Genomic DNA, 14,397 nt, shown 5'->3' with positions numbered 1-14,397 from the left:
GATTCCATGGGTCTCCTCAGAATGCATCTTTGTTAGCACCTCCAGACTTGACCAAAGCAAGTTTCATGCTTTGAGGTCATCTGCTGTATCCTACACAACCTAACCAAAAGGACAGCTCATTTCTAGTCTGACAACCTCCACCAGGAAGAGGAAGTAGATGAACATCATACTCAGCGGGTGCCAGAGGATAAGGCTTAAGGTGACATATGAAGGAGACTCTCTTTTACCTATCTCATGGCCCTCCGACTCCTCTGAGGACCCTGCTACAGGGTCCATGCCCGGTGGGAAACTAAATGGCCATGAACATGTTTCTAACTATTTGATGGGGACCCATTGTGAATGATCAGTTTCGCATGGCCACTCTTCAATTCCACTGGGGCTGAAACTGGCCAATAATTGGAAGAGGCAAACTGTATGTTAAGTGGGAAGGTGTGGCATGTATAGGTCATGAATCCTGACTGTCTGACACTGACTGGTAGCATGGATTTGTTAAAGGCAAACTATGTTTCTTCTTTAATGTGGGAATGGTGAAAATCTGAACACCTGAAATGTTCTTTATTCACAGCGCTGTCTGACCTGCTGAGCAGTTCTAGAATTTTCTGCTATTTGTAGTAGGGAAGGTTGTTGTGGGTTTCTTGAGGGTCAGTTTTAGGCTGGGTGTTTTTTTTTAAATTTTAAATAAATGACCTGAGATTTCTATTATAGAGCATGGCATTATAAGGTTTGTTTGTAGGTGATATAAAGTTTGGCAGAACCATGCTTCCGTTGCTTTACCACACTGTGTGTATCATCCTGAAGGCTGCAACTTATCACCATCTACAAATTGTAGGCTTCAGGGTGATACAGGTAGTGTGATGAAATGGGCAGCAGCAGGCAAATGCAGTTCAGTACAGAGAAGTGATGAGAAAATCAATATGGATTGATATGGACATTGTGTTAATATGCTTCACAGCATCCCTGCACACTTGCAATACGTACACACTCACATCTAAAGCCAACTCACAAGCTTGCCCTTCTCGGTTGTCCTGCTCATGAAGTTGGCTAGAAATACCAGGGAGTCACAGCCACTCTTGAAAAGAAAAAGACATCATACCATACCTCACAAGCCTGCATACGCGGACCACAGAGGGTCTCCACAGATTAACTGCATTGTGACTACTGCCGGGATACTGGCCATTGATCCACATTTGGTTCTGGTCATAAACCAGCTGCAAATTAAGGGGATCGAACCTCTCTCAGTTCAGGGACACAAGGCACACCCAAAACACATTATGTGCATTCAATGGTGCCCTGCACTTTACTGTAAAAGTTTTTTTTTCTTAAGCAAAATTGTACTTCAGAGTCATTTGTTCTTCCCTTTTGTGGAACATCAGTTTTTCTAAATTGAATGAGAAATTTTAGGTCAACAAATGTAGAATGATTCATCAGTAGAATATTAGAAAAACATTGACCCAAGGACAGTGGCTAAGGTTCACCTCAATAATCTTTATATTTTAACACTAAAATTAAGAGCCAAAAATGCAAGCTTGCACACATTTGGATTTTTGTGTTGTATTCTTTGTGATGCAAGCACAAACTCACATATGAAGCCAACTTGAAAGTTTGTTCCTCTTGGTCACCTTGTTCATGAAGTTGGTTGGAAATGCCAGGCAAGCACAGCCACTGTGGAAGGGAAGCAAAAAGAAAAAGCCAAGCTTCATTTTGAGAAAAAGAAGGAAATTTAGAAACAGAAGAGATTAGATCAGAAGAATGTTGCCACATACACTGAAGTCCCAAAGCAATATAAAGTCCTTGTTTAATGGGTGACACAGTGGCATGGCTGGTAGAGACACTGCCTTGCAACGTCGAAGACCTGGGTTCAATCCTGTCCTTGGGTGCTGTCTATGTGAAACTTGTACGTCTTCCCTGTTTCCTTCAGGTGCTCAGTTTCCAACCCCTCCCCATCCCAAAGATGTGCAGATTGGTGGGTTAATTGGCCATTGTAAATTTCCGCAAGTGTGCAGGTGAATGGAAGAATCTGGGGAATGTTGATGTGAATGTGGGGAGAATAAAAAAAAATTGAGTTTAATGTAAGATTGGTGTAAATGGGTAGTGATTCACGGCATGGATTTAGTGGGTCAAAAGGCCTGTTTCCATGCTGTATCTCATTATGACTTTATGACTCTAATATTTTCACTCAGAGGCATGACAATAAAAGCTAGAAGAAAGTCTGAAAAAAGGCCATCGGTGCAAAGTGATCTGTTGATTTACTGCGATACACCGCTTCAGCTTGTCGTATGATTGCATTTGTTACATTAATGGCCAAGATATCCTTTCTATTTAAATGGAAGGATCCTATACCTCCTACCACATTTCAATGGTTTTCTCAAACTATAACATGTTTAAACTTAGAAAAAATAGGAGTGGTACTGTTGATCCTTCGCTTAAATTTGAGGAAATTTGGAGTCCATTTATTCAGTATTTCCATATGGTGTAAGCAGACCTTTTTCGAATCCCTTTCAGTAACCTTCTACTTGAATATAGAGGAGCAGAGCTAACGACATAATAATGTTTTTCAACCGAAGAAATAACAGTCCAGCTTTTTGTTTTGAAGTCTTTGGTTTGCTTTTGTTTATTATTATTTTTTAATTTTTGAGTTCTCTTTTCATATAATCAAATTTCTTTTCAAATTCTTTTGTATCATGTTCATTTAGTAAGAGATTGGGAGGTTCAGATTATATATTTTACTCCCTGTGTTTGTATATGTCAACTGTTATTATTGTAATCCCGATCTCTTCATACCATGTGTGTAATTACTATTGCTATGTGTATTATTTTGAAATTTAATAAAAAGATTGAAAAAGAAAAGATTTACTGGGATACTCAAGCTTCGGTTACAAAATCACATAGAAGTTGATTTCCTAACTAATGATAAACATATACTCAGTAAATACCCTAACCTTAATTGTAATATTATGCAAAGAAAACATTAAAGATCTTCGTGGAAAGATCCACCAGGTGTTGCATAAAATTGTTACCTTTTTGAATAGCCAATTGATTTGTTTCATGCAAGTGTATTTTAATCAATTCCTGACCACAAACTTCCAGATTTATAAGTTTCTAAATTTCATTGCCACCACAGCATGTGAACTGAATGAGCAGCAGCTGAATGCTGAAGCTATTATTGCACAGGCTTGGTTGAACCCTTAATCCCAATGCTTTTAATAACAAAATTGCCACTATTATTAATTTCGTTGTACCTCAAGGCAAACTTTGAAGAAGTTGCACATGGTTTATATTCTGATCCTCCTGAATTTTATTTCAATATGATAATTTTTTGCTTGCACTTAAATTTCTTCTAGGCTTCACACATTGGATGGAAGGTCCATCAACGATGGCTCGGAACTTGAAAATGGAGGATACTATGTTGCTGTGGGAAGAGATAAATTTAAGAAATTGCCCTACAATGAACTTATTTTCAGTAAATCATGTCCAAGAAGAACCAGTAGGTAAGGCTGAGGCTAACCCTGCTTAAATACTATATTAAGGCAATCAAATTTATAGTTGAATTTCTATAATTTACATCCACAGTCATTAGTCCAATTTAATCTGGTTGAGGCTTTGGAAAGGGTACAGAAGAGGTTTACCAGGATGCTGCCTGGATTTGAGGGTATGAGCTATAAGGGGAGGGTGGACAAACTTGCATCGTTTTCTCTGGAGCATCGGAGGCTGAGGGGAGACATGATAGAAGTTTATAAAAAGAGGCATAGATAGGGTAGACAGTCAGAATCTTTTCCCTAGGGTAGAAAGTTCAAATACAAGAAGACAAATATTTAAGGTGAGAGGGGGTAAGGTTAAAGGAGATGTGTCGGGCAAGGTTTTTAACACAGGGAGTGGTAGGTGCCTGGAATGGGCTGCCAGGGGTAGTGGTGGAAACAGATACGATAGTGGCATTTAAGAGGCTTTTAGATAGACACATGAATATGCAGGAAATGGAGGGATACGGATCATGTGAAGGTAGAAGAGATTTAGTTTAATTTGGCATCGTGTTTGGCACAGACATTGTGGGCCGAAGGGCCTGTTCCTGTGCTGTACTGTTCTATGTTCTATGTTAACTGTGTTAGTTCTAAAAATATGTTTGTCAGCTCAATCTAAAAATCTGAAAGGAATTGACTGAAATATTTGGGACTGAATTCCAACCAGAAGTATGACATAGAGGCAAAGTACTGCAAAAGGGTATTCTGTGGAGGGGAATTCCCCTACCATGGCTTCTTGGCCAGAGGAAGATTTATTGTCCATAACTGAGAATGAGATGGAACAACACAAATTTAGGTCTTGGAAGTTGATAGTAATCTGCTGTGTGTCATGTAGCAGTGTTGCAGTCACTGAAATATACCACAGCATGGTGGTCAGTTTAAATAGGTGGATTGTTTGGATTCAAATTGTGCAAGGCTGGACTTCATGGCACCTGCTTTGGATTAACCCTTGGTACTTAGAATTGCCAGAAAGCTAGGGGAAGAGGATGAGGGGTTAGAGTAGTAATCCTAGGCACTGTCAGTCATTAAAAGATAGCACCTTGTAGTTAAACAATGCAGCTTGTTGAAGTTAAACGATACAGCCACTTAAATACAACTGCATATACCCTGGGGAAATCTTTACTTCAACTTTTCCAAGGACATAGGGACTTCTCAGTCCTTTATCAACCTTTCCATGCACTGAGTTGGGAAAAGAAGTAACTGGAAGAAATACAGTGGAGTCCAAGTAACTGAAAGTGGAGCCTGTGATCTCCTGTTTAATAGTTGGATCTATGGAGATGCTGGTATGTAAAGTATAACAGAAGAGTCATCTTTGGTTCTCCTCCAAGTTGATGTCTCCAGAAGGTGTCTGACAGGAGGCTGTGACCAGGATTAGCCTCCCATACAATATCCATCAAACTCTCCTCTGATGCTAGTGGGAGCAGAGTCTTTGAATATTTTTAAGGCAGAGGTACATAGATTCTTAGTCAGGAAGGTTACCGGGATAGGTGGGAATGCAGAGTTGAAGTTACAATAAATCAGCCACGATCTCATTGAATGCCAGAGCAGACTCAAGAGGCAGAGTGGCTTACTTATGTTCATATATTCAATGCAAAAGTTCCACTTTATGAAACCTGGCAAGATAATTAGTTACAAAGCTTCAGTGAGTGGAGTTAATGTCAGCTTGTTGCAAGTTCACAGCTGGCCCCGTACAAACCCTTACGGAATGCTACAGCTTCCTTACCATGGCTACTTACAATCCATGCTTCAAACTGGCATATATTTATAAGCATTGTTACATTTAAGATAGATTCACATGCAATCTTATTGTATACATTTTCAAATAGAGCAACATAGAACTTGGAGTATAAAATAGACCAGTTTGCCCAACAGATCCATGTTGGTCTACATGCTTCACTTTCCTTCTCCTAGCTTAATTCGGGTCAAAGGGCATCATAGCTTTGCATTCTTTCCTTTCTCACATATTTATTATGCTTTCCCTCAAATGCATCTTTGTTACTTATCCCAACCGTTCCATGTCATAGAGTTGTAGAGCAATACAGCACGGAAACAGGCTGTATTGTCCATGCCAACCACGGTGTCCATCAGGCTAGTCCCATTTTCCTGCATTTGGCCCCTAAACCCCTCCTATCCATGTTCTTATCCAAATGCGTGGGACAGTTTCCCATTCTCATCTTCCTGATTTCATAAAATAGAAGTTCCTTATTGAACTTCTTAGTTGTTAACTTGTATTTAATAGCAACTTGGGATTCCTCCAGAAGCAGAGTCAAGGCTCCGTATCTACCCTATTAAATAAATCCATAATTTAAAAAATCACCATTGAGATATATTTTAAACTTTTTCTTTCCCAGAGAAAAGAACTCCTGTTCAGCCATTCCTGATATTTGCACCCAGTTTTGGTATCATCTTGGAAAATTGATTTTTTTCACTTCCTCCATTGATTCTTTATCATTTAAAGTGATCATGCCCTGTGTGAGACTGTCACTGAAGAGTAGTTGAACCTTATTATTTAATTTTATACCTTATGAGAACATGGAGTACTTCATCTCAAGAAACTATTGAGACAGGATTATTTGTTTTGTTCAGCTGGAGCCAGAAAAGTGTTTGAAAAGGAATATTGTTAAAATATAAGGCAAGGTCAGGGGATGGCATACAAGAGGCTCCAGCTCCTTAAAGCAGGGGTAATGTAAACACAGTGAGCTGAATGGCCTTGTTTGACCGTGATTTCCATACTAAAATAGCACAAAGAGTTAAGAGTTTTGTTTTTGTTTTTCCATCTTAGATCAAAGGCTGCATCACTTCCTCCAATTCCAGGCTCTAAGAAGAATAAAGAAAATGTGAGTCATTTTGTTCCTTGTGTTGTATCACAATTACTGTGCCGGTGGAGTTATACGTTTCTTTTTGTCATAGTTTTATTAAAAGAAAATGGTGATTGAACATTGCTATTGAATTGAGAAATATTTAGGAATAGCTCCGAAGCTATAATCTTCAAACCCACTGGGTGTGGCTTTTAATTTCTGTGAGTTTGTGGGATTGGGAACAGGTTGAAGATTAAGGAGATATAAACGACAATGCATTGCAAAGCTGCCTCCAGCCCACCAACTTCCACACGTAACCAATTTGCTAGCTGAAAAGAAAGTAGCTATGTTGAATTTGTATGGAAGATTGGTAAGATGATGGTGAGAGTGCTGTCAGCAACCTGTTCTGCAGTAATAAAATGGATGTGGAAGGAATAGTGAAAGGGCAAAACCAATTTACAAGGACAATATTAAAGCTGAGTAGATATATTCATCAGGAAAATTTGAGAAGTTTTGTGCCATTTTTCTGGAAGAGAAGGCTGAAGGGTGAGTTAGTAAAAATTGTGGAGGATTTGATAGGGTGGTCGTCAGGATGTTTCTATTTCTGATGGAAATCAAGATGGTCCATCTCAGATATTCTGGAGAAACTTATTTACCTAGGGAGTGGTTTGATTAGAATGTGGAGGACTATTGATCTGAACAGTGTGGTTTAATTGATAGGTATAGCTGAAGAGGGTGGTAGGAGGCATGAGCACAGGGTCATTAATGCTGGCTAGCTGGACTTGCCTGTTTCTGCACAATTTCACTGCATGTATGCAATTCTCTTTTGAAAGTTGCATTTGCATTGACAGATACCACCCTTTCAGGCAGGGAGTTCCTGATCGTAAATTCTCATTTTGCAGGGAAGAGAACTCTTGTATCTCCTTTAGTTCTTTTGGCATGTCCTTGGCAGTCTACCCTTTTTATCCCCTTCATCATTCTATGAAAACCCTTCATATACTTCAGAGCATCTCAGTCAAGTTACCCTTGACCGTCTTGGCTCTGAGGAGGACAATCTAGGTTTTACTACTTTGTTCTCCTTTGAGTTGTATATAAATATAATCAGATTAATCAAATGGTGGTATTTATCTTGGGTTCACTTAGTTACAAGTAGAAAGATTATTTTAATCTTGAACAAGTGTTTGTTGAGACCATGACTGAAATATAGTGCACAGTTGCAGTTACCTTAGTTTAGCAGTGACTTATAAGGATATGGCTCTAGGATTTAAAATGTGTGTGAGGAGAAAAGTTCCTGGAACCGAATTTCTAACTGAAGACAGACTGGTTATTCTTCAACATGGGGTAAAAGATGCTGAAGAGGCAGAAGAGGTGTGGAGTTACAGTCTATGCTAGTCTGCTGTGAGTCTCTGAATTCTATCTCACAATCATTGACAAAGTCTTCAATAAACCTAAACAGCAGAGTGACTTTTGTGCTTTGGCTGCTTTCAAGCTCCATAATTCATCCTGTTTCGGCACTGGACCTCACTCAATCCAGATAGAAAAGAAGTATTAAACCCTGCCTGATGGCAGCATTAATTGCTGTGATATTTCTAAGCATATAAACCTTTTTTTCAGTATTGGTAATGAGCAGGTGTTTTGTCTCTAGCAACTGCCTGACCCGCTGAGTTCTTCCACCAGCTTGTTTTTTGCTCCAGATTCCAGCATCTGCAGTCTCTTGTGTCTTCAACTGTACAACTCTGTTGTCCTCTAGTGTCTGTTCTTTGTCATACATGCAAGGAAATATTTCTACTCTGCATTGTCCTCGCTGCCCAGCTGCTACTGATCGGCAATAAAAGATTGCACTGATTCTGTGCGGATCTCGGAACAGTAGCACAAATGTTGGCAGGGAGGCCCTGCATCCTGGGAAGAAAATTGCCAAGAGAAACGTTGACAACTGTCAAAACATTGAGAATATTTTTGACATTCAAAAAAATTCCAATGTTGCTTAAAACATATTTAATCTATTTAGAGGCTCTGCTGCTGATTACATTCAAAAGAAAGATCAATAGGTTCTTGGATGTTAGGGTTAGGGGAACATAGGGTTAGTCCAGAAAAGCAGCACTGAGGTGAAAGCCATAAACTTAATGAATGGTGAAAGAGGCCTGAGGGGCCAAATGGCCTACTCCTGCTTCTATTTCTACAAGGCACGGGGCAGTCAAGCTTTAGAGCAAACATGATGTCACATTTTGAACTTGTTTAATAATTGCATCTTATAGACTTAGACTATAGCCAACATTTATTTAACATTAAAAGAACCCAGAACTATAAAACTGTTCAGCTTCAAAGACTCAGGGAGGGAATGGTGACAGGTAGTTTGTACGTGCTGTGTGGTTCTGGGTCAACAAACACAACCAGTTAAGTAACAGAGATCAAATGATCACCATGCTTGTGATATAAAATTACAGGCAACACATTCTTTCTTCCACCTGACTATGATTTTTAGATAATAAACATTATTAATTTCAATATGTTTTTTAAGTGAGAACTCTGTTTTTGTGAAAACCAATTTAGATTTTGACACAAATTTAATAAGTCTCATGAATATACATCTTGTACAACATTCCCTTTCAGAATCTTGCTGAGTGAGGATCAGAGAAGCAATTCATGTAGTGCGTTTAGCCTACAATGGCTATCAGAGAGGAAAATAATAAAAAAAATGGGATTGTAGAAGGAGGGTGAGGAATGAAATGAGAGGAAAATTAATTGTTTACCAGGATGCTTTTTAAACGAGGAGAAGGAGATGGAAGGGTTTCAGGAAGGAAGGTGTTCCAGAAAACAGGCCCAGCAGACCAAAGGCTTCAGTTACCTAATGAAGTTGTTTTGACCTGTGTTTTTAACAGCTTTGTTTTTTGCCCTTTCTGGGAAGCCTGCCATTGAATGATGTGAAATGCATAAGGCAGCAGGCCTTTGTGGAACAGTTTGGATCAAAATGTAGGTCTTTCTCCTTCCATTATTTCTGCAAGTTTCCAGGTTCAGAAAAACTTTTGTGCCCAGGTTCCAACGCAGACTGGAAAATCCACTTATTTTTTGACATTGGTCTTTTATTATCTGCCCAGTTTTAGTCACAACATCCTACACCCCCCTCCCCCCAACCCCACTGGCCCCCACCACTTGAGTGCTTTGTGCATACTAAATGAGCAAAGACTGACCAACTGCTTCATAAAATCTGACAACTACTCTGAATACTTTATTTGTTCAAAAGCCAGCATTTATTGTCCATCACTAATTGCTTTTGAGAAGGTGTCAGTTCTTCTGGTGAAGGTACTCCAACATGGCTGTTGGAAAAGGAGTTCCATAATATAGACACAGGGATGATGAAGGTCTGGAAATATATTTCTGAATCAGGATGATATGTGATCTGGAGGGGAACCTTCAAGTGATGGTGTTTCCTTGCACATGGTGCCGTTGTTCTTCTAGGTGGTAGTGGTTGTGGATTTGGGAGATGCTGCTGGAATAGACTAGGTACATAACTGGAGTGCCACACACAATGACGGTACAAAGTGTGGGCCACATTTTGCCACTTGAGAAGGGAATGAATGATTTGGGTGGTTTTATACGGAACACAAAGTGTGGCATAGCACGGAATGAAAGAAGTGACTGTTGTGACCAATGTCCACCCATTTTTGCAGCAGAAAACTGTGCCAAAAATTACAAAGAATTCCCCTCAATAGCATCTGTGAAAACATGGGCTATTGTCGACATGTATTGGGACTGTCCGGTGTTTTTAATCTCAATGAACTGTCTCTATTGTTTTCACACTGAGACTTGGGCACATTATCCAACCTTGTCCCAGTTTTGTTGCCATTTTGTGTCACCAGTATTCTGTTATGTCCATTGTTCCCCCATCCTGTTTACGTTGCCAGTCTTTTCCCCTTCTACGTTCTTGCTTTGTTAATATTGGCAACCATTTCTCCTTCCTTACTGTCAGTCCTGCCTTACCTCCTCTGTCCACTCCTTTGTATTACTTGGCTCACATCAGCAGTCATCTTTCTCCACCTCTCTCCTTCCACCTGCAACAACAAACCAATACACACTTGACGTTCTGCTCTCCTCCTTCTACAATCCCCCCAAGCTCCAACAAACTTTCCACTGATTCTCATCTGTCCCTTGCTGATGGGACTGGCTCCAGTCAGCTTGGAGGACGACGTGGTGCATGTTGTGGATAAGTTGGTGCATGTTGTGGATAAGTTGATGCATGAGACATATTTGATGCAGGAGCTGGTGGTGAAGGGCAGACTTAAAAGTGGAGAGGTGGGGTCCTTTGCAATATAATCACAGGAGCAATGTCAAAGGCATGTAAGCGTTTGGATTCTACAAACATTGGCAAGTTGGTCCTGCATGGAATGGGTTAATCAGGGCAATTGCACAAATTCTGAGGCTGTCTTGATTAATGAGCAAATTTTCTAGTTGTATATTGTTGGGCTTCCCTCATTAATCACTCTCACCCCTCATTGTCATTCATCACCATTCCTAGCCAGGGCTTCATTTTATTTATGTCAGACATGATAATACGATCCTTAACCCCCATAATGTTTTATCATGAGTAATCAGTGCTTAGGTAATGTTTTCCAGTTGCCTGCAAGGATATAGTTTCTAAGGATAGTTTCTGACAAAGTGAATGAATAAAGAAGTGGGATCTGCAGTTAGAAGATAAGCGGATTGAGGTTGGGAAAACAATTTGTGGATATACTTGCAGTGAAATAAAGAAAGAACTTGCATTCAAATAGCAATTTTCACAGCCTTGGGAAGCCTTGAAGTATTTTTGTAATGTAGACACTATTGCAACACTGGCAAAATGGTAGACAATTCCTGCACAAGTATGTCCCATCGTCGGTGTGCAGTTCATGACCTATTTTGGAGATGATATTTCAGGGATAAATATTGACCAGAACACTAGAGAGAACCTCTTTTAAATGGGGACATGAATTTTCTCTATGCACTTTATAAAGGTGACAGAGTATCCATGTAACTCCTCAACCAAACAATACACTGTGTAGGGACTTGAACCAATAACCATAGCTGCTATCTTATTGTACTACAGGCTGTAAGAGACAGACTTGGAAGGTGAACCTGTTCCTAAGAATGAATAGTAATCAAAGCTGTGTTGAAATAATGCACTGTTTGGTAGGGTAACTGGTACTGATAAAATCAGTAATGAGATCAAAATTGTTAATGTGGCAAAAAAGGGCCATCTCAACTCCCTTCCTTTATGTAATAAAAATTCAGTAAGGTGGTGCTGTTTATTCCTGAGCCACATTATTGAAAATGCACTTTTCCTGGAGTGAACATTTTCTTACAGTTAGTCATCTTTACCTTTTGAACTGTAAAGTATGATGCTCTTTCATGTTTGCATTTAACTGATTGCTATGTGACTTAAGAGGAGATTCATTAGGCACAGGGATGGCACAGTGGTGCAGTAGCTAGTGCTACAGAAACTGGGGTTAGATCCTGACATTGATTGCTGTTTGTGTTGAGCTGCATATTTTCCTTGCAACTGTATGGGTTTCCTTTGGATGTTCAGTTTCCTTGCACATCGCAAAGACATGCTGATAGGTTAATTGACTAGTGTAAATTGCCCATTGAGTAGCTGAGTGGCAGGAAATACAGGAGGAGGGGGGAGTTGATGGGCATGTGAGAAAGTAGGTCATCAGGAAGGAAGTAGGAAAATGGAACTGATGGGTGTGCTCTGAGAGCCAGCAAGCATTCTGTTCATTGCAATTGCAACTCCAACTCCAAGCCAGCTCACCTTGAATCCCATATGCTTTAAGCTTCTGGACCAGACTGCTATGCATGACCTTGTCAACTGCCTTACTAAAGTCCATAGAGAAAATGTCTTCTGCCCTGCCTTCATCAATCCTCTTAGTTACCTCGTGAAAAATCTCAGATTAGTGAGATAGCATTTCCCTCACACAAAGCCATGCTGACTATATCTGATAAGCCTTTGCCTTTCCAAATGTACCTCAGGCCTATCATTCAGAATTTTCTCCAGTAACTTCCCTACCATTGACATAAGGCTCACTGGCCTATAGTTACCTGGCTTATCTCTGCTTCCCTTCTTAGGCAAAGTAACAACGTTAGCTAATCTCACGTATTCTGGTATCTCGCCTCAGCTAGGTCCCTTTAATTAAGTTACTTACCTCCCCTGCCCCCCCACTCCACGTCCACCACCAATGGCAAACCCCACCCACTCCTCAAAGTTCCAACTAACCTTTCCAGACTTATGAAGTGTACCTGCCATCAGAAAGCCTATGATCTGACAACATATGGATGAGCGCCCTGCAAACTCTATTCCTTTCTCCATAGATGTTGCTTGACCTGCTGAGTATCTCCAGTATTATACATTTTTACTTCAGATTTCCAGCATCGGCAGGTTTATATATTTTCACTGCTTATGTCTGTTTGCCCAGATCCCTTTATTCCTGTGTTCCATTTATTCAAGTGGCAAGGGGCTGACTTCTATTAATAGAACCGAGGAGTTATGGGTGGAGAAGAGGTGGTCAGTCTCCTGTTCAACTGCAATTAGGTGACTCCTGTGATGATAAAAAGTTAGTGATACAGTCACAAAAATTGAGAGAATTTGCTATGCAATTGATTACTCCCAGAGTTCAAAAATCCAATCCAAATATTTTGTGAGGTATGCTGGAAAAAACTGAACTGCATATCAGTAAAAAGATCCATTAGGAGCGTGAGTTTGCAACTCACCAAATATAATTTATGTGTTTGTTTTCAGTTAATTTAAGCAAGTGTTTCATCTTTCATTCCAAATGTAAGGCTTCATTGTTAGGAGCATACAGGAGGATGTACTTCTGTTGAGTGTGAATTTTCAGTTCTGTAGCTCAGTGGTTGAAGAATTAAATCATGGCTTCCTCTATCTTGCAGGTTCTTTGTAAAATCCCTTTTTAATTCTTTGGGTCAGTGAGTTTTTTAACTGGAGAATTATTTCAAATCAATTTAATAATTCATAAAGTAATGCTACTGGCTTCATAAACCATTCTGCATAAACTTTCAGCAGTTCAGATTTGCCTACGATGATCCAAAGCGAGCCTTACCAGCACTAGTCTGTATGGAGTTCTGGCTCAGCAAGGATTCCACTTAGTGCCTCTCTAATCTAATTCTTTTTTATATGACGATGGGAATGTGAAAAATACAGAAATTTCTTTCTATACTCAAGGTGGTTAGAATGAAGATAGAGCCTGCTTTCTTTTTGTTCAGTTCAGGGCACAAGAATCGGGCAAAACTTGTTTAATGAAGCAGTTAGGTTAGTTTTTATTTTTGAGGTGTTTTGTGTGCAAGGCTTTTGGAAACAGAGTCTGGATACACATGCCATTCATGGCAATTTGGCTTCATATGGCTGTATGAAGTACAAGACCCTTAACTACTTGAGAATCAAGAATTGTAAACCAGTCATCCCCTAAAGGTGTGAGCATGCCCTATTCAAACACAGGACCCTTATGCTCAGAGCAGCATCGGACCAACTGGTATTCCAAGATTGAGAATTCATATTCGATCATGATGGAATATGAATTTGAATACATAAAAAAACACAGGTAATCTGGAAATAAAATGCTGACACTTCTAAGAGTGACCCTGAAGCTATTATTTTTTTGTAAAAATGTGACTGGTGCGTTTATGTCTTTTAGGCCTGCTGCCCTTGTCCGGTCTGGTCTGTTGGCGACTTCTATCTTAGGCCAATGTGGCTGACTAAAGACTGTACTTTGGAGCAGTGCAACAAATTCTATTATTGTATCAAATGATTTTGTCAAGTCGGGGTGGGAATAACTACTGATCTTGCCAACAGTACCCATACCAGGGGTATTAATTGAGATAGATAAAGCATGCAAATAATAAATCTACGGCTTTTATGGAAGTATGTGTAGGTCAGCTTTTTATGGATTCTTTTGATGAGCCAAGGTTCATAGGATGTTTAGTTGGCAGAGGCAACCAGAAGGCCACTGGAGCAATGGAGTCTAGAGCAGCATAGGCATGGGTATGGGGTCTGCGAGGAAGAAGACCCGTCACATCTTAGGGAGATCTTTAAAGTTACA

General features: G+C 39.9%; 1 protein-coding gene across 2 annotated transcripts in view; it reads left to right on the top strand.

Annotated features, from left to right (window-relative positions):
• LOC127570606 (doublecortin domain-containing protein 2-like) overlaps window positions 1-14,397 on the top strand; it is a 131,760-nt gene that overhangs the window by 31,114 nt on the left and 86,249 nt on the right. For both annotated transcript variants that reach the window (XM_052016315.1, XM_052016314.1), the window contains 2 exons: window positions 3,342-3,488; window positions 6,298-6,352. In XM_052016315.1, the coding sequence (XP_051872275.1) occupies window positions 3,342-3,488; window positions 6,298-6,352 (202 nt within the window). The remainder of the gene's footprint in view (window positions 1-3,341; window positions 3,489-6,297; window positions 6,353-14,397) is intronic.

This window comes from Pristis pectinata, chromosome 5, assembly GCF_009764475.1.
Source record: "Pristis pectinata isolate sPriPec2 chromosome 5, sPriPec2.1.pri, whole genome shotgun sequence".
In the NCBI taxonomy this organism is placed as follows: domain Eukaryota; kingdom Metazoa; phylum Chordata; class Chondrichthyes; order Rhinopristiformes; family Pristidae; genus Pristis; species Pristis pectinata.
Note: the sequence above shows the minus strand (reverse complement) of the source record. Positions and strands in the feature narration are given on the sequence as shown.